Here is a 26037-nt window from a genome sequence, read left to right as displayed (position 1 = left end):
CCACCTCCACGGGGCTGTGTGGGCACCCAGCAAGGGCTGGCAGGTGAAGGTAACCCAGGCTGACACACTGCCCTGCGTGGGCAGCAACCCCATGCAGTGCTCTCTGCAGCTCTCACCTGGCCCCTGCTGAAAAGCACCCGAGCAGGGGTTGAGAAGCACAGCCCAGGCACTGGGTCTGCTGTGCCCCTCTGAGCACCCTGAGCAGCAGCTGGCTCTGCAGGTGTGCACCTCACAATGACAGCTGCACTCAGGTGGCATCCTAAGACAGACCTCACATAGGCAAAGCCTTTCCTTGCATTAGAGGTTGTGCTGGTTTGAGGGTAACTGGAATATTTTAATGAGAGAAATTAGATTATTGGCTGTGAGAGTGAAATAATGGTGGGGTCTGTACTGCACATTCCTTCTGCTGGGACATACAAAAGCAAAGATAAGCGAGTCTCTGCCTGACTGTTGCTGCATTAACTCTTCTGCCTGAACCTGCACATTCCCAACTGCTCATTCTGCTTCTAACACCTCTTGCTGACCTCTCCAGTTCACCCTGCAAGTAAGAGAGATCCTGAGATGAGGGAGAGGGTGGAAGGGGTGGAAAGAAGGTGCAAGGGTGGTTGGGATGCCCTCCTGGGCAGCCTGGCTGCTGGGAGGGGTTTTGTATCTCTGTATTACCTTTTACTTGCATGCTGCTGTACAGAGTTGCAAAGATCTCTGCATGTATTGCATGTATTCTGCTTGTAAATTGTGCAAAGCTACACATGCAGCTTCATCCCCTAACTTCCAGCTGCCTGAGCTTAGTCTGGGTGAATCCATGGGGGCAGAGTGGGTAACACCCAGACCAACACACAGGTATTTTGGCTTGCAGATTTAACAACCATAATCTTAGGTTCAGCCTCTTCTTCACTGCTCCTCTTAGGGGGAGCAGCTCACACAGCATGCCCCTGTTCTGCTTGTTTCAGCTCCAGAAGCAGCCACTTCTGAGCGACAAGAATCCCTGCGCTCAAACCTTCAGCTGCCTGCCACGCCTGGGGCAAATATCCCAGGCAAAGTCTGGGTACAAATTCCCCACTTGGCTGGGGCAGAACTCTCTGAGCAGACCTTGAAACAGCACTGGACCCAAGCAGTCCTCGGTAAGAGCCCTGCAGGCGCAGCTGCTTTCCCCTAGGTACTCACGTTGTAAACGCAGGGTTGTATTTTGCACCAAGGTAGTAAGAGTAAAGGTTGAACATCCCAATCATGAAGGCCAGGAACACCATGATGAAGATGACCATGAACTTGAAGATATCCTTCACAGTCCTCCCCAGAGAGATCTGCAGGGGGCCGAAGCTTTCGTTGGCTGGAAGAATGTAAGCAATGCGGGAGAAGCTGAGTACCACAGCTATGGCATAGAGGCCTTCTGAAATGATCTGGGGATCCGAGGGGAGCCACTTGTTCCTGGCTAAAACAATACATGTACACTAGGTATTAGTCACACACAGTGTTAGACTGAAGTTATGATGATCAATGACCCCTTGTCAAGACCGAAGTTTGGCTTTGGCCAGGAGTTAAAGAGAGAAAACAACACCAACTAAAGTCATAATGTCTGGGAGAGGTGGCCACTGGAGCCCTCAGCATGCTGCACTAACAGGGCTGAGGGGGCCTCTGGAGAGGTGGCCACTGGAGCCCTCAGCATGCTGCACTAACAGGGCTGAGGGGGACTCTGGAGAGGTGGCCACTGGAGCCCTCAGCATGCTGCACTAACAGGGCTGAGGGGATGAGCTGATTTTTTCATGTGGCAAAGATGAGAAGGAGAAGGTCAGGGGGCTGACCATGGTCACACAGCAACCAAACAGCAGGGCTTGAAATGGATTTGCCATTTTCTCTTCCCTCGCTGGCCACAGGCTGTGGGGTGCCCTTTCCACCAGGAGCCCCTGGGCAGGGAAGCAAAACCACACCGCAGGGGCGTTTGTTTGCAGATCTGGACACGTGGCACTGTGCCAACACTTGGAAAGGGGGTGTGGGGGAGGCTGAGATCTCTGTCCCACCACCAGACACAAGCGTTAGGATCTGTTTGGCTGCAGCAGACAGAGCCATCAAGGGTATCTGCTCCATGGTATCTTTCAATCCAAACCAACTCCTGCAGTTTAGTCACTCCAACATTTCTACTTGAAAAAGCTTCTTGTGGGTACCAGATATGAATCATTGATTTAATCTACTGAAAATGTGAACATTTATATTAATACAGCTTATAAGTGTCCTTGGATCAGCCTTCCCTCTTGATGAAAGCATTGTGAGTCAGAGCTAAGGCGGGTGAAGTCTTTAAGGACACGGCAGTAAACTCAGGCTTTATTTGCGGTGTTCTGAACCAGAGGCAAGGCAGCAGAGGGAGGAATTCTCAGGATCTGGCTGTGACGTTTTGTTCTGGACCCTTTGCATCTTTGTATCCTGACCTCACTTTAAATGGGGCAGCAACAAACCAGAGAGAAGACAACCTCAGCATCACCTCAGAGACCACTTTCTTGCCTGGACAAGGAGAGGGCAGCTTACCGTCAGAGGGGACACACCAGGCAAGAGGCCGAGCCAGTGTGACCAGCTCAGGGACCCTGCAGTGAGTGTGTGGCTGTGCAGCCTGCCACGGGGTCAGGGCACCTGTCTCTTGTGCCCTGTGGTGCACATCCGCAGAGGATGAAATTTGCTGCCCCAGGTCTTCCCCCAGCCCAAGTACATCACCAGAATAAGCCCTTACAAGCCCAAGCAGCAAATGGCACTCCTTTGTGCTCAGCTCTCCTTCTCCTGCAGCCCCTCCAGGAGCAAAAACGCCTGTGCATCTAAAGCTTGCCTGCGTGTGCAGTGAATCCAGCCCCCACACTGGGCTGCAGAGCTCTATTCATTTGTGGCTGTCAGCGAGGAAGCATTTCAGCCATCCAAAACACTGCTGTCACAGCCCTGCCACTGCTTGCACTTCCAAATGTCAGCGCTCGTGGGTGATGCAGGCTCTTCAGAAATAGCTTTGCTCTTGGAGGAGCAGCAGCTTGGGAGCGTAATTGGTGTTTGTGTTTCTGTTCTACAGGTGTTGGATGTGGCAGAGCTGCAGGGTGCATGGACGGTTCAAAATGCAGCTCCAGATCTGCTGTTTGCTCACACCGCTGCCCCCTGCCACACTCCGAAAAGCAGGAGAGTTCATTCATCCAGGATTTAAGTCACAGCCTGCTCACTCCCACGTCCTGCTTATGTGTTGCTCAAGCTATGTTGTCAGGATGTGATCGACCTGAGTGTAGCCTTAGCTACAGAGATCAGAGTCTGGATGAGGCTCAGCCCTCAATTCCTCTCCAACTCTCTAGGAAGATGCTGGAATGGGTAGATCAGAGCAGAAGAGTTTGGTTTAACCAGACAAAAACCCCTACAGAAACATCACAAACAGAAAGCTGCTCTCAGCACAGCCACACATTAGCCTAAAAGATCAGGCAAGCATTAGACAGCAAAAAGCATCTTACCATAAGTGAAGTAAGCAACTTCAGGGGGAAGGGTGACGTTGCTGAGGTCATCGTCCTGCACATACTGATCTACGTACTGCTGCGCTTCGGTGGCCTTCAGGAAAGCCATGAACCTGGCAGTGAATGATGCCACGAAGATGGAGAGCATCCCAAAGTCCAGCAGGTTCCAGAGATGCACCACATATTCACGTGGTCCCTCTTCCCAGATCTCCTTGCACTCTGACCATATCATGCCTGTGGAAAGGGCAGAGGGCACTTAACCTGGGCCCCTCAAGTTATTGAGGTGCTGGAAGGTGTGGAGAGAAGGGCAGCAAGGCTGGGGAGGGGCCTGGAGCACAGCCCTGTGAGGAGAGGCTGAGGGAGCTGGGGGTGTGCAGCCTGCAGCAGAGGAGGCTCAGGGCAGAGCTCATTGCTGTCTGTAGCCAGGTGGGGTTGGGCTCTTCTTCCAGGCAACCAGCAACAGAAGGGGACACAGTCTCAAGCTGTGCCAGGGCAGGTTCAGGCTGGATGTTGGGAAGAAGTTCTTCACAGCAAGAGTGATTGGCATTGGAATGGGCTGCCCAGGGAGGTGGTGGAGCCCCCATCCCTGGAGGTGTTTAAGAGGAGGCTGGCTGGGGCACTTAGTGCCATGGCTTAGTTCATTAGAAGGGTTAGGTGATAAGTTGCCCTCGGTGACCTTTGAGGTCTTTGCCAACCTGGTTAATTCTGTGATTCTGTAACCAGCAAACACAGAAGGTAGTTTTGTGCTCCCACAGACCCATTTCCCAGCCAGTGGTGGCTCCTAAGGCACTAAACAAATAACTCCTCAAGTAAACTGGGAATGTTTCATGTCATCTCATCTTAACAGCTGCTAAAACCTTCACTGTTTTGTTAACTCTTCCATCCAACTTGCTTTCTAATCTTGGTCACCTAACACACCTAAGTCACAGATTCCTGAAGGAAGGCCTTGAGCTGAGCAGACTGGCTGGAATTATCATCACTCTGTGAAAGGATCACTCTAGTGGCCTATCATTTACATCTTTCCTTTTGCCATCTGCATGGCAATCATGTTTTATCCAGACATATGGAAAAACATCAGTTCTGGGGACAGGTAGAAAGGTTACAGTAACTCTTTGGTCAATACTGCTGGATAATTAATTGCATGTGATTTGAAGTGAGTTAATGGTTGGGCTTGATGATCTTAAAGGTCTCTTCCAGCCAAAGCAATTCTATGATTCTGTAAATAAAACTACTTATTTTGATTGAAATGTAGGGACCATACCTGGAGTGTTGAGTCTGAAGAGAGCAACTGAAGGTGGTGCCAGGTAGGATTAAATCTAGCTATGTGTATTTAGAATCACAGAATCAAGCAGGTTGGAAAAGACCTCCAAGCTCCCCCAGCTCAACCTAGCACCCAGCCCTGGCCAATCAACCAGACCATGGCACCAAGTGCCCCAGCCAGGCTTGGCTCCAACACCTCCAGGGACAGTGACTCCACCACCTCCCTGGGCAGCCCATTCCAATGCCAATCACTCTCTCTGGCAGGAATTTCCTCCTAACATCCAGCCTGAACCTCCCCTGGCACAACTTGAGGCTGTGTCCCCTTGTTCTGTTGCTGCTTGCCTGGCAGCAGAGTCCAACCCCACCTGGCTACAGCCTCCCTGCAGGCAGCTGCAGGCAGCAATGAGCTCTGCCCTGAGCCTCCTCTGCTGCAGGCTGCACCCCCCCAGCTCCCTCAGCCTCTCCTCACAGGGCTGTGCTCCAGGCCCCTCCCCAGCCTTGCTGCCCTTCTCCAAACACCTTCCAGCACCTCAACATCTCTCTGGAATGGAGGAGCCCAGAACTGAACACAGCACTCAAGGAGAGGCCTGAGCAGTGCTGAGCACAGCTCTTAGTACTCACAACTCAGTTTCTCACACTCTGACATACAGTTGCTGTCTACTTCCCTCTGCCTCTTTGGAAAACCCTGTCCTGGCAACTTTGCTGGTGCTGCTTATCCAGAACTTTTACTTTTGTTTAGTTGTCTTTCTCATCCATAATTGCAATACCAGCAAGACTTTTGTGCCCACAGGCTGTGCAGTCTGTGACCCTTAGTGCTTACTCTGCACTGGTGAGGCCACAGCTGGAGTACTGTGTCCAGTTCTCGGCCTCCCCAGGTCAAGAGGGACATAGAACTGCTTGAGAGAGTCCAGCACAGAGCCACAAAGATGCTGAAGTGAATGGAACAGCTCTGTTAGGAGGAGAGCCTGAGGGAGCTGGGGCTGTGCTGCTGGGAGAGGAGGAGGCTGAGAGGTGACCTCATCAATGGTCATCACTATGTGCAGGGTGAGTGCCAGGAGGCTGGAGCCAGGCTCTGCTGGGTGATGCCCAGTGCCAGGACAAGGGGCAATGGTGGAAGCTGAGGCAGAGGAAATTTCATTTAAACACAAGGAGGATTTTTTTTCCCCTGTGAGTGTGGCAGAGCCCTGGAACAGGCTGCCCAGGGGGGCTGTGGAGTCTCCCTCTCTGGAGGTGTTCAAGAACCATCTGGATGCATTCCAGTGTGATCTGCTCTGGGTGATGCTGCTCTGGCAGAGGGGGTTGGCCCAGATGATCTCTTGAGGTCCCTTCCAGCCCCTGACATTCTGTGAGTGTGATTCAAAGCCCTTCAAGCTCAGGGTCACACATGGGGCTCGACTGGTGCCCAGGTGCCTGTGCCAGCTGTCTGCAGGCTGGGTGCACCAAGCTTTCACCTCGCCGTGGCTGAGCCATTGTTTGAAGCTCTGTGCAGGCAGACAGGCAGAATGGCCAGAGAAGACTGCCAGTGCTGATGTAGGCAATCATTAGAGAATCTCATTATTTTGGGAAGTCTGCACAATGAATCACCTTTCTTCTCCCAGAGAAGTCAAATCCTTTGCTTTAAATGAAATGTTTTCTTCTTCATCTCTCAGGGACTCACCAGGCAAGCAGATACCTACTGCCTGTGAGGAAAAAATACCTACCCTAAAATCCAATCATCCTGTCCTGCTGCTTTAATATCATGTTAAAAATATATCTTCCAGACTTACACTATCCAGTCTGGCATCTATTCAGCATTTTCTAGCCTAATATCCTGTATGGGATCCTGACTGTTGCAGGCAGAGGGAACAAAGCAATGGTGACCAGGAAGCCATCAGATAGGGCAGCTCCATCCTATTTTTCAGGGCAGTTTCATGCCATCAGTACTTTTTGGAACAGTGGAATTATTTGCCACAAGAGAAGAATCAAGATCATGGTGGTGGTGAGCAGAAATAGACACAGAAGAGGCAGACAAAGATGCTGCAGAGCTGAGAAGTTCAGTTTCTCAAGAAATCCTCCTGAGCTTGTTTAGATCAGAGGTTCAGAGGGGCTAACCTGCCAGAAATTAATCACACCTACAGAAAAAGGAATGCAGCAGAATATGCCCAAAGCTCCCTGCAAGTTTAACTTGAGCACAGAATCACAGAATCACTGTTAAGGCTGGAAAGGACCTCAGGGATCAGCCAGTGCCAACCCCCTGCCATAGGCAGGGACACCTCCCACTAGAACAGGTCACTCAAGGACTCATCCAACCTGCCCTTGAACACCTCCAGGGAGGTTGTGGGGCACAACAATGTGATCTTTGATTGGGTGATTCTGTGCTCCACAACCTCCTTGAGCAACCTGTGCCAGTGTCTCACCACCCTCACTGTCAAGAACGTTTCCGTAACATCCAGATTCAATCTCCCCTCTGCCAGTTCAAACCCACTTCTCCATCCTGTCATTACCAGACCTTGTCAATAATCCCTCCCCAGCCCTCCTGGAGCCCACTTCAGACCCTGGAAGGCCACTCCAAGGTCTCCTCAAAGCCTTCTGCAGGCTGCAGTGCCCCAACTCCTGTAGCCTGCCCACATAGCAGAGCTGCTGCAGCCCTCTGAGCATCTTCATGTCCCTGTGACATGGCTTTGCCCTTTAAGGCTTCATCCACATGAGTCCTTGCTCTGCTGCATAACTTCATTTCTTCTAAAAGGTTTGGGTGCTGTGCTGCTCCCCACCCCCCAGCAGCAGTTTCATACCATCCAGCTCTTTACCTAGCAGTAACTTTGGGATGCTCTCCATGGCATCATTCACTGCCAGGTAAAGAGCTGGAGCTCGGAGAGCAGCAGGCTAAAACGAAGAGCAATGCAGCCCTCTGGCAGGTGAGGAGACTGAAGGTCAGTGAACTACACTAGGATCTCGTGGCAGTGCAATAAGCCAGGCCAGCACATCCCAACACTGCACTGGAGCAGTGTCCTGCAGTGAAGCTCTAAGCTTCTGTGCCTGTTTTACCTTCTTTAAGATGCAACGATTAAAGCAATAGAGGCAAACAGACAACTTAGGCAACGTTCGCTGTGGGAAGGCAGGAAAAGGAGGATTTGCTGAGCATCCTTCAGTGATTCCTAAAGCAGTTACCCAGATCAAAGTCTTCTTTGATCTTGTTTCTATCGACAAACTGCCATCAGCCTCTGATGTAGCCTCATGGTGCAGGTTTGGGGTTTACTGGGGGGGGGGGGGTGCTGGGTGGATTTGTTTGGCTTGGGTTTTATCCCTGTCTCTTGGCACTGCTGTCAGGCTACTCCTACTCAAGGTGGATTTCCCTAGAGGCTTTGTAAATACATTTTGGTGTTGCTTACCCAATACCCACTTCATGATCAGCATTTCTGTCCATGAGAACTGAGTGGTTTTGACTCTGAATATCTGTTTTGGGTGGTCAGTGATGGTCTCGTTGGGGAGATTTTTGACTCCTTCGAAGCGGTCCGAAGCATTCACTACCAACAGTCCCAGGAAGATGGTGAAAGAAACTGCATGTGCCACAAACTTCATGAAAGGGCTTCGGAGGGTCCGCCCCAGCTGCAAGCAAACACACACAAGACATAAGGATGCTTTATCTTTCCTCCCCTTATTCACCTCCTGGAAGCTTATTCCTATAATCACAGAAGGGTCTGGGTTGGAAGGGACCTCCAAAGCTCACCCAGTCCAACCCTCTCTGCACCCAGCAGGGACACCCTCAACTCAATCAGGGTGCCCAGAGCCCTGTCCAGCCTCACCTTGAATATCTCCAGAGATGGGCCTCAACCACCTCTCTGGGTAACCTGTTCCATTATTCCACCACCCTCCTGGTGCAGAACTTGTTCCTAACATCCAGTCTAAATCTGCTGTTCTCTAGTTTGAAGCCATCACCCCCTGTCCTGTCACTGCAGGCCTCTGCAAACAGTCTCTCTCCTGCCTTCCTGCAGCCCCCTTTGGGTACTGGCAGGCTGCTATTAGGTGTCCCTGGAGCCTTCTCTTTTCCAGGCTGAGCACTCCCAGCTCCCTCTGCCTGTCTTTGTTCCAGAGGTGCTCCAAATCACTTGCTCAAGGTGAAAAGGAGATCATGAACTGGAGAGGGTCTAGTTTTGAGCTATTCTTTGCTATTCTCTGTATTGCACTACAAATGATGCCCTTTGGAGCACTTTCTGTGTGTGGCAGTAACTCATATTGCTCCTGTACACCCACATATAATATCTAATTGTGCTGGGCATATGGCAAGTGGAAAGTGAAGAGGCAGAACACACCTGTGTGAGGGGCATGTTTGTGTGTGCATCTGCTCTGGGAATCTTCTGGTGTGGACAGTGCTGGTCTCACTTCTCAGCCTTGCATCACTAGATGTTAGAAACTTTCAGTAGTGCTGAATTCTTGCTTCCTTAAAGATGTGAAGGAAAGAACCTTCTGCTTACAGAGTCCTTACTAATGCTTTTAGCATGCCTTGGTATGACAGTCTTCTCTCCTAATTACTAGAAAAGCTGGAGACTCACTCCCCAGAACAGAAGGATTAATTTCAAGACATTAAGCCAAGAATCAGAGCAGCAGATCTCTTAGCTGCTACTCATCCTTTTCCCATTCTTCTTGGAGAACTTTCTTTGTTAATGAATTTAAGTCAGACTATTTCCCTTTCACAGTGCCTGTGGCCCAGGAGAGCATTACTCCAGGAAGATGTCAGAGTAGAAGCATTTTTAGGAGGGTGAGGACCAACACCTGTGGTGTTGGACACAACAGACAGCAAAGGAAGCAGTGTCCTGTGTGTGTTCTTTTAACCCCCCTCAAAGCAAAGGGAACTTTGCCAGTGGTGTGTTGCCCACTGACAGATTCACCTAGGCATCCTCAAAACGCTCTCCACCAAATGGCTCCGTTTCACTTCACAGGGAATATGAATGAGGACTGCAGAAGGAAATTCCACCTTTTCTTAGGCATCTCCAGGAGCAGCTTTGCCCAAAGGAGCCTAGGTCATTGCAGAGCAGGGCATCATTTCAAAGCAGGGCCCTTTAGGCCTGATTCTGGCTCCTGTTTCTTTTTCTTCTCTGACATGTTAAAATGTGGAACCAACCCTGTGTTGAGTGGATAGCAAATCCTGTTGGAAGTGTGCATGTTTCTGAATGCCAGAAAGACTTCCCAATAAAGAAAATGAAACCCAGCAAACAAACATCTTCTCTGAGGTCACTAAGGACGTGTTTAAGTGGGCAGACAGTGCACTGAGCTAAACTCCAAGTTGCTTTAGTCTGGTCTAAGGCTATTCTGGCAGACACAGGAGCAAATGAAGTGTGTTAAAACTTGCGATGCTGATGCACTCCTCTCTTCTAAACCTTGCTGTCATATTAGCTCCCAACAGCTGGGTAGATTTGTGCTCTGTAGCAGAACTTCTATTGCCAGCCCAGAGCTAATGAGCTGATGGGCTGTGCCTGAACAGTGTCCCACACAGCAATAATCTCAGCCTGCTCCTCAGGTGACCTTACGTTGCAAGCAGCAAGTGGAACAGCAAGGATGGGCGTGTGGGGCTTCGCCAACCAAGACTTAAGAAAGGACATTTGCAATCTGAATGAGACTCATTTCTACCTCCAGCTCACCACCAGAGGAAAACCACTGCCTGCTGAACCAGGAACTCTGCAAACAATTTGATTTTTTTTCCTTGCTCTCTATAGAAGCTTAAAAAAAAGAGAGACCATAAAGTCACACAGCTCTCCTTATCAGTGAAATAATCCCATGTACTACAGAGCCAAAGGAGCTCTGGGGGTAGCTCCACTCAGTGCTCTACTGATTTACCAAAAGGCTGCCTTTGGTCAGTCTTACATCAGCATTTTATCCCCTGTATTACTGCAGAAAGCTTACAAGAGTTTTTCCTGAGCTGATGCTTTTCATATCTTCTCAGAAAACTGATTTTTGGCTAAGAGCTACAGGAGATCAAAGCCTTGACTAGAATATTCTGTAACAACAGGAAATCAATGAAGCACCAATTCCTCCAGCCAGCCTAATGCTTGGTGACAATCAGCTCTGTTTTGCAAGCAGCACACTACAGCTGAACTCCAGGTGTGCAGTAGCTGCTTTGCTGTGCCCATTTCTCAATTACTCTCCTAAAAATCAAAATATCATCAAGTCAGGATTGCAGGGAAGGCCCTGGCTGGCACTGCTGGCACAATCACTGGCAGGGGCTGAGCACAAAGGTTTGTTCTTAAGAGCATAGCTCATTTCATGACTTCATGTCCTATCTGAGCTGCAGCAATGCGTTGGGTTGGAGGATGTGAGCATGTCCAAACCAAAATGCATTCAATATGATATGGAAGCAAAGCTTTCCAGATGCTTGTTAACCTCTGCTCCAACAGAGAGGAAGAAATAAAGATAGAGAGACCATAAAGGGAGAAACCCTCACACAAAAACTGTTTTCTGTGTTATGGATACAACAGAACTATGAAGAATTCTGTTGTGGAAATTTTCTGTAGCTTAACTGGGAAGAAAATGCTCCAAAAGGCAGAGGTGCAGCTTTGGGTGGAAGGAGTCACTCAAGCTTCAGTGCTTAAATGATGTTGGGTTTGTTGCAATGGGAACTGCATCCCCAGCATGGCTCTGTGAAAGCCATGCCTTGAGAGATGTCTACAAATCACAGAATCATAGAATCAAGCAGGTTGGAAGAGACCTCCAAGCTCATTCAGTCCAACCTAGCACCCAGCCCTGGCCAATCAACCAGACCATGGCACTAAGTGCCTCATCCAGTCTTGTCTTGAACGCCTCTGGTTGATCCCTGTTAGTGAGGAAGTGCTTGAAGGTGCACATCAGCTGAGCAGAGAGGAAAGAAAACACCTGCTGAGGTTCTGCAGAGTGTCCAAACAGTCCTGCTGGCTTGCCTCTTTGTGTCTGTGGGCAGCAGACTGCAGCTTTCCCATTCTCTAGAATCACGGAACTATAGAATCAGTCAGAGTTGGAAGGACCCACAAGGATCAGCCAGTTCCAGCCCCTGCCATGGGCAGGGACACCTCACACTAGATCAGGCTGGCCAGAGCCTCATCCAGCCTGGCCTTAAACACCTCCAAGGATGAGGCTTCCAACACCTCCCTGGGCAACCCCTTCCAGGCTCTCACCACCCTCACGGTGAAGAACTTCTCCCTAACACCCAGTCTGAATCTCCTCATTTCCAGCTTTGCTCCATTCCCCCCAGTCCTATCCCTACCTGATAGTGACATATCAATACTGATCTCTTCCTTTGTCTTCTGGTCACCAACAAAGCAAGTCTGGGGCAACGACATCTAAAGTCATAGCTTGTTTCAGAGCCATGGCTTCCATGGATGAGTCACCTTAGATCTTGCATGATAGGATGGGCTTGTGCTCCACAGGTCTTGTCAGCACTTTGTGCATCCAGAGGTCAGTGAACAGCTGACACTAAATTTGGTTTCAATGTGGACAGCTCTCTGCAGCTGAGAGGAAGAGAAGGCTGAGTTCAGCTGCAAACCTCACTTGATGCTATCTGTGGGATCTTCAGGGGTGCTATTTGGTGTGGTGCCCTCTAGCCCCAGAGAGCTTGATTAAAGGGAATCTTCTGTTTGGGGTGAATGGTTTGAAAACCTATTCCTTGCTAAGGTGCATCAGTGAAGGAATTACTTCTAGGTCTGAATTACTCTGGTAATAAATCTAATACTGTAATATCTAATCCACATCTAATAGACTAAAACTGATACATCTCAAGTATCTGATGGAGAACAATACTGCTCAGGACAGCTCCAGTAAGCAATACCCTACATTACAGTGACTTCCTTCATTTTTCTCACTCTTAGCCCAGAAATGAGTCCCTGACTCATGCCTGGCCATCCCTGCATCTTTTAAGACAGGCCTTGATGTAAGTTTAGGACAGGATAAAATTAAATTTAGGCAGGATTTGATTTAAGTTCAATGTCTTAGCTGATGGTTACTATGGAAAAATTATTTCATTACCCAGTTGTGTGACATCAAGAGCGTCTCCTCGACTTAAACCCAAACAAAACACTTGTACAATTGATCAGGACAACACCAGGCTGCTCAGAGCATCACACATAAATCACCTGCCAGCACCACCACCCTGTATGGCCTGTGCAAAGCTCTCTGCAATGGCACTAGGAGGATACAAGACCCCAGTCCTCAGCCTTCGAACCTCAGGTACCAATTCGTGGAGTAAAAATGCATTCAGTATGCAGTTATTTCTGTCAGAGACACCAATCAGGAATCAAGACTGCATTGTTCTGGTCAATGCAAAGCCAAGCATCAGAAGATAATGCTTGCCTGAAAGAACTTGCAATCTGACTGATAGAAGGCTATGTGTGGCTTTTCATAGGCTAAAGTAGAGTGAAAAGAAAGGGAGACTGAGAAATGAGGATGTACAAAAGGCTTAGTGCAATGAAATCACAGCCAGTGCAGAGTTAAGCCTCCCTCCTTCCATTTTGTTTTCATATACCCTCCTCAAGAAGTTAGAAGGAAAGGACCTTCTCAGTCCTGTCTTATTTCTGCTGTAAAACTCATTGCTTTGGATTTTTTTTTTTGCCTCATTTTTTTCCTTTACATTTTCTATGCTTTTAATTTAAATTCTCCCCTGATGGCTGGACCTGATTGTTCCCTTCCCCCACCCATTGCTCTACTCCAGTGTAACCTCTGTGATTCTGAGAGCACAGCACAGATGTTGCTGTTGGCTGGAGTGCCAATCCTCAGAGGAGAAGGAAATGAAACAGCTCCATCAGCCCCTGCTAGTCTGAGGTCTGACTCCCATGAATTCCCTCTATGGCCCAATCAAAACCACCCACAACAGAACCTGGCTTTTACATGCCCTCTGTGGGAGGCTCCAGAGTCCTGTCCAGAGCTTATAAAAGCTGTGGAGTTTTGACACAAACCTTTGAAAGTCACAGAATCACCAAATGGTCTGGATTGGAAGGGACCTCTAAAGGTCATCCAGTCCAACCCCTCTGCAGCAAGCAGGGGCACCCTCCACCAGATCAGTTCACTCAAACTTTGTCAAGCCTGACCTGGAATATCTCCAGGAATGGGGCCTCAACTACCTCCTTGGGCAACCCATTCCAGCCAGTGTTCCACCAAGTACCACCAAGTGAAGTTTCATTCTCAGTTGCTCTAAGAGAAACTACTTTTCTTAGAGACCTCTTAGAGGACACCAAAAGTTAAGCATCTTTTATTATCTCAGCTGTTCCAGAGGACATTTCAAAAGGTTTGTCTGATTGCACTAACACAGATCTTTCCCCATGATGGTTTTGTCCTTAATACTCATCTGTGGATCTGTAATTTCTTGGGCTTGACCAATTGAGACAAGATTCCTCCTTGCCTCTTAAAGGAAATGGTAGAAGATGCTTTCAAGGCTGAACACATTACCAGTTACCAGGGCTCGTTCTGCTCAACTTTAAGCACCTGTGGTAAGCCTCCTGCTGAAGACCTTTGTCTCGTAATAGATGATGCTGCTGGCTACTGCTGAATGTGAAATGATTTTCTCCCCTGCCACTCTTCTTTCTTCTGTGGCAAAAGTAATGCAAAAGCTGTTTACCACTCAGCCACACACCCAGGTATCTCCAAGTGCTGGAGCATTCTCTTTCGGGATGGAAGCCTCACTACAAATCTCCTACCACAGACAACTCAAGCTTTTACCTAAGCTAATGGCTGGCTGGGATCCTGTGACCTCTAGGTCATGGCAACACCCTCCTGCTCCATCTGATGCTCTGGGACATAGCACAGCCACATTTAGGCACACAACAGCTTGCCACGTTTCAGCTTTCCCCTTCAAGCCGTACAGACTGCATGACTAAGTTTGGTTTCCTCCACAGCACTAAGCAGCCCCCTGGGGATTGCCAAAGTTTCAGGCACTTGTGCCATCAGAAAGCTCCATTAACTAAAACCACATAGAGAAAAGTAAAGGAAAGAGAAGGGAGAAACCTGTACCAAAAAGTAGCTAAAGGGAAGGAGAGTGTAAACATCAGAGTTAACTAAAAGGGCAACAAAAATCTTCTCCTTTATTTATTTATCTCTTATCTGGGCAGGTTTTCTTCACCTCACTCCCATGTTTTTATCTCCTGTCCATCTCCATCCTTTTTTCTGGTTAGCTCCTGATCCAGTTTCCTGGTTCTGGAGAACAGAACTGACTCTTACCCCCTTCCAGGAGCAGGAATGAGGAGACTGCACACTGATTGGAAGTTTTGAGATCTATGATCCCTCAAAACTGCCACAGCTCCTATCCTTTTTTCTCACCCACTGTCCCAGCCTCTTCCCCTACTGCTCTACCTTTTGTCCCTGTGAAAATGAAGCTCAAGCCATGCCTAACAGCTCCACTTCTTTATAACAAGCACCAACTCAAGCTTGCTCTCCTCTGAGGCTCTGTCGTGGAGGACAGCAGGAGTCAAACATCTTACAGCAGAACAGGTGGCTGCACTCCAGGTGCTGGACAGAAGTCCCCATCACCCCTGCAGGGGTCTGTACCTTGCTGCAGGGAGCAATCCAGTAGGCTATGGCGAGGAAGGGCAGGCCAATGGAGACCCCAAAGACAGCCAAGAACTTCACAGCTATCGACTGCTGCCGTAAGCCTGAGAGGTTTTCATACCACATGGTGAGCAATTGCTGCTGGCAGTTGGGGTGGGCAACAAACTGTAAGAGAAGAAGAAACAAATATTAGTAGCATAGTAGAAGAGGATGAAGAACCTGCTGAACTTGTCAGTGGAACAAGAAGACAGGACTATGCTGTCCTTGGTGTCCAGCACAACTTACAGTGGCATGAACAGAACACTGCAAAGCAGACACAAAATCCCCAGGTGCTGGCAGAACCTGTTTCACTTCTGCTGCTTGTCTTCTCCAGGTAAAAGCTTTGTGAGCCAGCAGACCGTGTAGGTCAAACCCCGACATCCATCTGGGACACTGTAGGGAAGTTAGCTTGGGAGGCAAGACAGTCTGCATGGGGCTTCAGAAAAGGAACAGAGGCACTTTGATGCCAAGCTGAAGAAACCCTCAGAAGCTGCAGGCCTGGGCCACTGAAAGAGGAGCTCGACACAGCATCAATGTTGGTGCTGTGTTCGCTGCCTGTGGACCCAAAGGGAACCACCTGGCATGGTCCTCCTGCTCCTGTAAACTGAAAGAGGTCTGGCTGAGATTTAACAGCTTCAAATGCTGCATCTCAGAGTAACTCCCAATAAATCACAGCTTGTACTCAGCACTGCTCGGGCCACACCTTGAGTGCTGTGTCCAGCTCTGGGCCACTCAGTTCAACAGAGATGTTGAAGTGCTGGAAGGTGTCCAGAGAAGAGCGACCAAGGCTGGGTAGGAGCCTGGAGCACAGCCCTGTGAGGAGAGGCTGAGGAAGCTGGGGGGGTGCAGCCTGCAGAAGAGGAGGCTCAGGGCAGAGCTCATTGCTGTCTGCAGCTCTCCGAAGGGAGGCTGTAGCCAGGTGGGGTTAGGCTCTGCTGCCAGGCACCCAGCAACAGAACAAGGGGACACAGTCTCAAGCTGTGCCAGGGCAGGTCTAGGCTGGATCTCTGGAAGTGTCCTGGAGTCCTGTACCCCTAAATTCCTCTCCTGCCCGGACTTCAGGGGGAAAGGGGAAAAGCCGCCTGGTTTCCCCCCCCCCTCGCCTGCCCTGCAGCCGAGAAGGGGGCGGCGACTGCCCCGTGAGTTCCCGCGCTGGAGCCAGGCTGGGATTGGCCGTGCGCTTTCGCGCCTAAAGTGTGGTAACTCTGCCCTTTGTCTAGCCAAGGGTATAAATATTGGGGATCTTCCCGCCTTTGGGGTTCCCGCTTTGGATTTTGCGTGTGCCTGGACGAGTTCGCTCACTCTCCTGTGCCTGCACTGCAGAGAGACCAAAGGACTTGCCTTGGTGTTAGGCACACCTTTGTCTGCCTAACGACCCTTAACGACTCTTAACGACTCCTGTAGCCGCTGGAGGAGGAAGACCGACTGCACGAGCCAGCCTGAGTGAGTTATTTGGCTTAGCTTAATTTAGTAAGAAACCGCTATTAATTAATAGCAGACTCCTTTTCCAAAAACTGACTTCCAAATATATATAGTCAGATTATTAATGGTATCCTCGTAGAATTCTCATGCAACTGAACCTGTTTATCAAACGAAATTAATCTTTGCATATATAGTTGTGGGGGCGGGTTTTGTAAAAATAAAAAATATCTATTTTTGATAAATTCTCGACTCGGCCACGAATTATTTCTGCCCTCCGCAACATTATGGCGCAGTGTATGCTGGGTAGTTCAATCATAGAATTTCTACAAGAAAAGGGATGCCTAATCACAGGGCTTGATTTAATTTGGGCTCAGAAAAATTGTAAAAATCCGGAGAAAATCCTGGAGAAATTAGCTGAGCGCTCAGACCCTGTGATTTCTGAGTCTCCAACGGAGCATTTCTCTGTTGTTCTGGGGTCAGTCGTGACCCAGACTCTGGCCGAATTTGAAAATTATGAAAAAAGAATTCAGGCCTTGGAAAAGGATTTATTAGCCGAAAAAGCTAAATGCCAAAGTATCTGGGAAAGCATGCTGGCGCAGACAAAGAGCCTGACCGCGGCACTGACTGCCCAGATGAAAGAAAGGCTTGTAACGCCTGCAGACACCACCTCTTCGGTCTCCGTGTCTGAATTTGAATGGAGTGATTCGCGGGAATCAGGGAGAAAGGCAGAGAATGCCCCGAGGGGCTCTTTGGGGGAGAGGAGTTCCCCGAAACCAGGCACAAAAGACTCTGCCAGAGACTCAGAGAATTCCTCTGCACATGCCTCTGCGCGGCAGAAAGCCTCAAAGCCACGCAGAAAGCGCAGGTCCCGACCGGACTCCCCCGTAGACAGCGGTGAAGAGAGCTCCGGTGAGGAGGGCGCCGCGGTGCACAAGCACGTGTTGCCTGTGATCAGGACTGAGTCCGTGAAGGGCAGGAAAGGCGGTGCAGGGACCACCGTGATCAAAAAACAGTTTACAGATGCACAGCTCAGTGACTTACAAGTCAAATATGCGAGAGATCCTGGGGACTCAGTCGCTGACTATGTGTATCGAGTGTCCCGAGCCGGTGGGGACCGGGTCCTTCTAGACTCGCAGGAAGCTGCTGGAGACTGGGGGGACGATGTGTTCCTGACACGTGAACCCGAGGGGACACACAGCCTCACCGCTCGGATAGCCTACTGGGCAAGCAGTGTCCGCCCAGCCTACCGGGGGGAGCCGACGGAACTAAAGGTCACCAGCTCCTCTGAGCTCATCACTGCTCTCCGCAGACTTGCCTGTGTCCAGGCTATCTATGATAAGGGACATTATGATTGCCCATTTTATGCCCCTGTGGACCCGGAGAGACTGCACCCTATTATGAAGGGTTTGCCAGCAACTCTGCAAATCCAAGTAATGAAGAACGTTGAGAAAATTGAACGTGTGCTTGGAGAAAATGCAGAGAACGATGGTGCTAAAGAGCACGTAATGACTTGGGCTGAACTGTTAACTGACTTGAATGCCCACGGGCTGCAGTTTGGGTTTGGGTCTCCTGAAGGAAAAGGGGCTGGGGAGAGACAGTCTCGTGCTTCTCCCCCAGAAAATCCCAGGACTCTGCGCAGGCAGGTCCGGCCAGTGCAGGACTGCCCCCCCAGGGGGACCGGTCCTTCAGGCTTCTCCCCGAGGGGAAGGGGCAGAGACCCACAGAGTGACTGGAGACCCAGAGGAAAGAACAGTTGGTATAGACAAGCCCTGACTTTAGGGGTACCAAAAACTGTTTTAAGGCAGCTGGCAGACTGGCAGCTGAAGGATCTAGTGCGGTGCCTTCAGAAATCGGCTGCAAAATCCAGAGGCAGCCGCGAGAAGCCCAGCGGTGGCTCCCGAAGTGGCTCGCCCAGAAGCGGCAGCCCCCCCCGCTGGGAACTGCAGCTCGTCCCCAGACAGAAAGGTTAACCCTTTCTCGTCTCCCACACGGGAGGCTAAACACTGAATTACTGTAATAGTGGCTCGGCAGCTTTTAATGGTCAGCAGTCACGGGGAGAGCTACAGAAGCCCCCAGAATAAAGACCTGCTGCCTAGGTGAGCCACGTGGTCACTGACCACCTGCCCCAGTACAAAAGGCCAACCTATAGGGGTAGTGCCAATGGCATGGGGTAAACCCAGAGGCTTATATGCCTGGGAAGCCCTAGATGCAAATGGAAAAGGCCACCGGATCAGTACACGGTGGATCGTCCCCAACTATTAATTGCTAAGCCTGGCCTTCATAGGCCGAGGCAGGTTTTGTCTCCTTACAGGTTAAGGTCGAGGCAGAGGACCAGTTCCTGACCACCTGACCAGCACCTGGGAAAGGGAGAACCAGCTACACGGGAGATGGAGTCATATCACCGGGGTGGCCAGTGGATGATGGCATCCGGACCCACGGACTGTGACCTCCAGCCATGGACTCAGAGCATCTAAGGCTCTGCCATGAACTTGGTTGCTCTACCAGGAACAGAGCAATCTTCAAATGGACTGTGTAGCTTTGTTAATACTGTTTGGGCTATTGTTAAGCCTTGTTAAGTATTGTTAAATATTGTTGGGGCGATTAATGTGTTAACTATTGTTAATGTTGGAAAAGGCTAAGCCATATATATATATTAATAGGTTCCTAAATTGAAGGGGGATCACCTGTCACTCAAGTTCTAGACAAAGATGCTCATTACCACCGGGGTGGGATGTCCTGGAGTCCTGTACCCCTAAATTCCTCTCCTGCCCGGACTTCAGGGGGAAAGGGGAAAAGCCGCCTGGTTTCCCCCCCCCCTCGCCTGCCCTGCAGCCGAGAAGGGGGCGGCGACTGCCCCGTGAGTTCCCGCGCTGGAGCCAGGCTGGGATTGGCCGTGCGCTTTCGCGCCTAAAGTGTGGTAACTCTGCCCTTTGTCTAGCCAAGGGTATAAATATTGGGGATCTTCCCGCCTTTGGGGTTCCCGCTTTGGATTTTGCGTGTGCCTGGACGAGTTCGCTCACTCTCCTGTGCCTGCACTGCAGAGAGACCAAAGGACTTGCCTTGGTGTTAGGCACACCTTTGTCTGCCTAACGACCCTTAACGACTCTTAACGACTCCTGTAGCCGCTGGAGGAGGAAGACCGACTGCACGAGCCAGCCTGAGTGAGTTATTTGGCTTAGCTTAATTTAGTAAGAAACCGCTATTAATTAATAGCAGACTCCTTTTCCAAAAACTGACTTCCAAATATATATAGTCAGATTATTAATGGTATCCTCGTAGAATTCTCATGCAACTGAACCTGTTTATCAAACGAAATTAATCTTTGCATATATAGTTGTGGGGGCGGGTTTTGTAAAAATAAAAAATATCTATTTTTGATAAATTCTCGACTCGGCCACGAATTATTACTGCCCCTCCGCAACAGGAAGTTCCTGCCAGAGAGAGTGATTGGCATTGGAATGGGCTGCCCAGGGAGGTGGTGGAGTCTCTGTGCCTGGAGGTGTTGGAGCCAAGCCTGGCTGGGGCACTGAGTGCCATGGTCTGGTTGGTTGGGCAGGGCTGGGTGCTAGGTTGGGCTGGATGAGCTTGGAGCTCTCTTCCAGCCTGGTTGATTCTATGGTTCTTTACTGGCTGGACAGAAAGATGAACTCAAAAGCAGGTGGTGTTTTGTTGTGCTGTGGTACAAAAAAGCAGGTTTCGTATTCTGTAACTGAGGCTCTTCAGTTTGCTGGTCAGAGGAGAAAGGGGAGCAGCAGACAACTGAAGAAGGCAACTTCTTGATGGCAGAAGAAGGGAAGAGTTTCATAATGAAAGATTAATTTTCTTTGTTTCATACTGTTCTGCAGGGCGATTGAATTTAGAATGTCACTGCCTTTAATCACAAAGGAGGGTAATTAAAAGGCAAAATAACTGAAAGGAAGGATGAAAAATAAATATGCTGCTATTGTGGCTGATTGCATTAGCAGAACCAAGTGTTTCATTTATGAGTTCTGTGGCTGAATAAACCTCCTTAGGAGAGGAATGAAAGATCCTCCACTGGTTCAGAAAGCAGAACTTTCTGGAGGTGAGGAGGAGGAGCATGAAGAGGGAGGAAGAGAGGAGAAAGGCAAAGGCTACACTGGGGCTCTGTGGCTGCTCTTGCCCCTTCCTGGCAGGGTGGACACAGAGTCTTTTTGGTTGGAAAAAGACCCTTAAGATCTCGGAGTCCATAGGGCAGGTCTGGCAGCTGTGCCACTGCCCTGCTGCAGCCCTCCGAGCTGCCACAGGCTGCTGGGGTTTCAGCTGCACTGAATCATAGAATCAAGCAGGTTGGAAGAGACCTCCAAGCTCGTCCAGTCCAACCTAGCACCCAGCCCTAGCCAGTCATCCAGACCATGGCACTAAGTGCCCCAGCCAGGCTTTTCTTGAACACCTCCAGGGATGGCGACTCCACCACCTCCCTGGGCAGCCCATTCCAATGCCAATCACTCTGCACTTTTATCGGGGCTGAAAAGGGCAGAAAATTCTAACTGTGCTTTCACCTCCCAGACCAAATCGGGGCTTGAATGGGCTCTTTTCTGGGTGCTTCAGTAAGGACAGAACTGCTGCTCTGAGTGTAAAGGCTCAGCTCGCTGCTGGTGCGGAACGAAGCAGGTTTGCACAGCAGTTAGGACCGGGGTGGAGTAGCACATTGCCTTCTTCAACAGCGCGTTAGCAGCTAGTTAAAATGTGCTTCTTCAGATGGATTAGGCTTTGGGGTCTGCATTCCTCACAGAGGAAAAAACAAACCACCAAAGCCAAGCCTTTACTCTTTCCACTGAGGAACTAAAGCAGAGTGAAGAACTTGGAAGCCTCCTTTTAACCTCTTTTGTCTTTAGAGTTGTTTTCCTGGAAATATTAACATGTAAAAAGTCTTTGTTTTAAGCTGCTTTCAATAAAAAGGTCAATCTATAAATCCTCATCCCTGGCCCTTCTGAACACTGAACGTTTAAGGACAAGGTGATGACAGCAGCGCCGCAAGGAGGCATTTCCTAGCGCCCGGTGTTTATGTTTGGGTTGATGCTGCTAGGGCTTACCATCGTTGTGGCAAATGGATGGGGAGATGCTGTGGAAGGAAGGTAGAGAGCAAATTGATTCCCCTTGTAAATCTGATTTGCAGCTATGATGAATTCAACAGCAATTGCAGCAACGCACGGGGAGAAAAATGAGGCTGGAGGATGTGCAGAGCTCTGGGATGAAGGGCCAGGGCAACAGCTCCTCTAATTGTGCACTGCGTTATGAGAATCGATTCAGACAAAGAAATTCAGTTGTCCTTGGCAATGAGACAGCCAAAGACTTCTGCTGGTTGGCATTTCAGAGAATTCAGCAGACATTTCAATCTGTTTGTTTAGGTTTGGGTTTGGTTTTTTCCCCGCTCTGTCTGGGAACAGCTACAGTGGAAACACAGGCACAGGGAAATGGAGAAAGAATTGCCCTAGAACCCTGCTCATTGCAGCAATTTATTTTGCACAGGGCAATAAAGGCTGGCAGCATGCCACAGAGCCTTGGTGGTGCTCATCTTGCTCTGATTATCACAAAAAGGAGGGGGAAAGAAGATCAGGACAGGAAAGACAAGAGCCTGCATGAGTTTGGCTCTGTTCTTTGCTTACAGGCAGCAGTACAGGTTTTCATTCTGTTTGCTCCCTCAGAGACACACAATGACCCTTGAGCAGCACCAGCTCAGAAACAGAGCCCAGGTCTCCTCAGAGACCTTACAGAGATGCTTTACTGTCTCCCTTCCCTGGGAACAGGCTAAAGCTGACACTTGCTTGGTGTCATAGGCACAGAAGGAGAGAGGCTTTGAGACAAAGGCATCACAGCAGAATGCTGCAAGGTGTGATGAAAGCAGTGACAGAGTAGATTGGATTTCAGAGGCTGAAATGCTGCAATACTTTTTCAGAGTTCCCACTGAGTCTTATTTCCCTTTCCTCAGGACTTGAAAATGAGCCTAGGAAGCTTTCAGAGGCAAACTGCGGCTGCTCCTGTACTGCACCTCAGGAGAAAAGAAAGGTGGAAGGCATCAAGATGAGGCTGGTGTGGCTGGGCTGTGCAGAAAGGCAGGATAGCACTGACCCAAATGGAAGCACAGGCACTGGAGGGGGTTGCATGGGTCCAAAAGGAGCCACTTAAAAACATGAAGTGCAGAGTGAGTCCCCCCCCAAGATGATGAAAGGAGCTGGGAGACCAAGCCAAGTGCATTCCACTGCATTAGAATCACAGAATCAAGCACGTTGGAAGAGAGCTCCAAGCTCAGCCAGTCCAACCTAGTAGCCAGCCCTGGCCTATCAACCAGACCATGGCACTAAGTGCCTCAGCCAGGCTTGGCTTCAACACCTCCAGGCACAGCCACTCCACCACCTCCCTGGGCAGCCCATTCCAATGCCAATCACTCTCTCTGACAACAACTTCCTCCTCACAGCCAGCCTAGACCTCGCCTGCCACAACTTCACACTGGGTCCCCTTGTTCTGTTGCTGGCTGCCTGGCAGCAGAGCCCAACCCCACCTGGCTACAGCCTCCCTTCAGGCAGCTGCAGGCAGCAATGAGCTCTGCCCTGAGCCTCCTCTGCTGCAGGCTGCACACCCCCAGCTCCCTCAGCCTCTCCTCACAGGGCTGTGCTCCAGGCCCCTCCCCAGCTTCATCGCCCAGCTTAGCAATCTGCAGTGGGAGCTGTTCTGGTCCCATGGCACAAGGATCCCCGTACAAGAAGTGTTTTTCCTTACAGCATGGACAGCTCTTTGACTTTGGGTGAAAGCTGTACTGCCTTCCAGCCTACCAGTTACACTTTTTTTTTCTTCTTAAGTTTTAAAAAGGCTAAGAAGAACAAAATTAGGCATCAACCTGAAGAGCCAAATCAAATAATGAAGCTGCCAAACTGGCAGTTTTGAGAGCCACAGGAAGGTACTGACACCTCCAGAAGCCACTGAATGTGCCACAGGGGATCAAAAGAGTGAATATTTGCCTAGAATATTGGGGGGGATCTCTCAAAGCCTTTGGTGGGATTTGAAAGGTCCCAAAGATCTGCTTTACACATGGAAATAAAGAGGATGTCTCAGAGCCTGTAGTGGATCTCCCATTGACAGATGTCATTTTCACATTGCTTTCTCATTTAATGTAGCTTATCCTGTCCCTGCATTGTAGGGAACCACTTCAGAGCTCTCAGGGCAGGGAGATTTGTTCCTCAGAGTGCTTGTTCAAAACTGCAGGAGTTTGACTAGGCAGAAGGCAAAGTACCTTTAGATCTCAATAACCACCTGGGAAGTTACTTCTGATAGAAAGCACTGCAGTAACACAGAGGCTCTCATTTGTCTGTTTTCTATTGGTTTGGACAGAGAAAGCTGTGCTGAGGACCCTGCCCACTGCTGCTGCTCAGTACTAGCACCGCAGTTGCCAAAGCTGCCAGTGGTTGGGCACTGTTTAAACCCTCTACCCAGAGCACCTCAGGATCCCTAACTGAGGAGCATCTCTCTTATCTTTGTGGAGCAGGAGAGATAAGCTACAGCCAGGGGACAAAAAGGCAGCATGTTCTTGAGAGCATCAGAGAATGCCCACACATCAAACAGACAGGAAAAAAAAGCTGTTAGCAGAAATAAGGGAAGGTATTGGAAGACCATTAAAAGGCAGAGGTCAGCCTCAGCTGATTGGAATTAATTGTGCAGAACAAACCTCCACTCTCTCTCTTTTATTGCTGCAATCATTCTGATTCCCTTAGCAGTGCAGAAATCCACCACTGAGGCAAGAGAAGGAACCACTCAGACAGGATCATCTTGCCCTGCTGACACACTCTGCGCAGGGTAGCCAGGGGCTGAGGTTGGGAGGTAAAACTCATCAGTGGGCCAGCAAAAACCCTTTAAACCCTGTGTGCGGGAGCTGACAACAACAACTTGTGACTTCAAGGACCTGTTTCCACAGAGATGCTCCTGCTGTGTCCCCATCCCCTCTCTGTAAGCCTTGTACAAGTGCTGGAAAGCTCCAGCAAGCCAAGGCTGCGACTGGAGTGAGCAGGAACGTGTTTAATCCCCGAGAGCTAGCGAAGGAGCTGCAGAAAGAGCTTCAGGAGAGCAGTGGCAAGAGAAACTGGCAGGGACAAGTCCTTTTCTTTACGCCACAACTTTTCTGCCTTCATTGTGAACCGTTTGTGCTCTGGTGTGGCTCATCACCTCTGCACGCCCGCAGGGATCAACAGGGTCAGTGCTAGCAGCTGCTCGCAGGACGCCCTGGCTGGGTGAGGGAGGCTCCAGGGGCTCCCGGCAGAAGTGCCAAGCCCTTTTGCTGGCGCTTTGAGGCAGCTGTCGCCTCATGCCTCGCAATTACAAGGGGAGATTACAGAACCACAGACACAGGCAGGCTGGCAGAGCCCCTCAGGAGCACCAAGGCCAACCCAGAACCCTGCTCTACAAGATTCACCTTCAACCATAGCCCCAAGCACCACATCCAAACCACTCTTAAAGACATCCAGGCTGGGTGACTCCACCACCTCCCTGGGCAGCTCATTCCAGTCCCTGATCACTCTCTCCATGAAAAACTTTTTCCTCATGTCCAACCTAAACCTCCCCAGCTTCATCCTGAGGCCATTCCCCCTTGTTCTGTTTCCAACTACCTGTGAGCAGAGCCCAGCAGTCTCTCCACAATGTCCCTCAGGTAGCTGTAGACAGCAATGAGGTCTCCCCTCAGCCTCCTCTTCCCCACACTAACCATCCCCAGCTCCCTCAGTCACTCCTCATCAGATTTGTTCTCCAGGCCCTTCCACAGCTTTGTTGTCCTCCTCTGGATGCACTTCAGCACCTCCACATCTCTAAAGGGAGCAGCCAGTGGACTTATGCCTGGCTCCTCCTGCTTTGCTAAGGATGGCACCAGGCAGCACAGGAGCACTGCTCCATCTGGGGTCCACATGCTGGGAAACCCAGATGGGCTCTGAACCTCACAACCATGCCCTGAAAATACGATGGAAGCATGGAATCACAGCTCTCATCCTGCAGGAGAGCTTCATCCTGGGGCAGCATCCATGCACATGTCCAAATCTCCTAACTCCCTATCTGCCTTTCCATCCAAAATGCATCTTAGGAGTTCTGCTGCCTATGAGTAGATAGATGATGCCCAAATTGAGGGCAGCTGAGGTCAGATTTCTGGCAGAGCACACGAATTGTTCTTCTCAAAGGGGATTTAATTATTAATAAGGATAGTTTTAATTCTTTTAACCTGTGCAGGACACCAGTGCAGTGGGTCTGATGTCTCCCTGTGCTCTCTTGGCAATGTCATGATGGACATCTAAGACCCTGTGGCACTTTGCAAATGAAAATAATTAAGCCTGCTTACGACAGTAAATTGGGAGTATTGCTCAGGATGGCAAAATGATTC

The 26037-nt window shown here is 49.9% G+C and overlaps 1 protein-coding gene across 6 annotated transcripts in view; it reads right to left on the bottom strand.

Moving 5' to 3' along the window:
- TRPC7 (transient receptor potential cation channel subfamily C member 7) overlaps nt 1-26037 on the bottom strand; it is an 86320-nt gene that overhangs the window by 21969 nt on the left and 38314 nt on the right. For 5 of the 6 annotated variants that reach the window (XM_064162171.1, XM_064162170.1, XM_064162172.1 and 2 more), the window contains exons 4-7: nt 15204-15368; nt 8093-8309; nt 3465-3698; nt 1165-1429 (exon numbers count right to left, since the gene is read on the bottom strand). In XM_064162171.1, coding sequence (XP_064018241.1) covers nt 1165-1429; nt 3465-3698; nt 8093-8309; nt 15204-15368 — 881 coding nt within the window. The remainder of the gene's footprint in view (nt 1-1164; nt 1430-3464; nt 3699-8092; nt 8310-15203; nt 15369-26037) is intronic. The other variant, XM_064162173.1, reaches the window with a different exon arrangement.

Source organism: Pogoniulus pusillus, chromosome 22, assembly GCF_015220805.1.
Source record: "Pogoniulus pusillus isolate bPogPus1 chromosome 22, bPogPus1.pri, whole genome shotgun sequence".
Classification (NCBI taxonomy): domain Eukaryota; kingdom Metazoa; phylum Chordata; class Aves; order Piciformes; family Lybiidae; genus Pogoniulus; species Pogoniulus pusillus.
The sequence above is the reverse complement of the archived record's forward strand: the minus strand, read 5'-3'. Positions and strand labels throughout refer to the sequence as shown.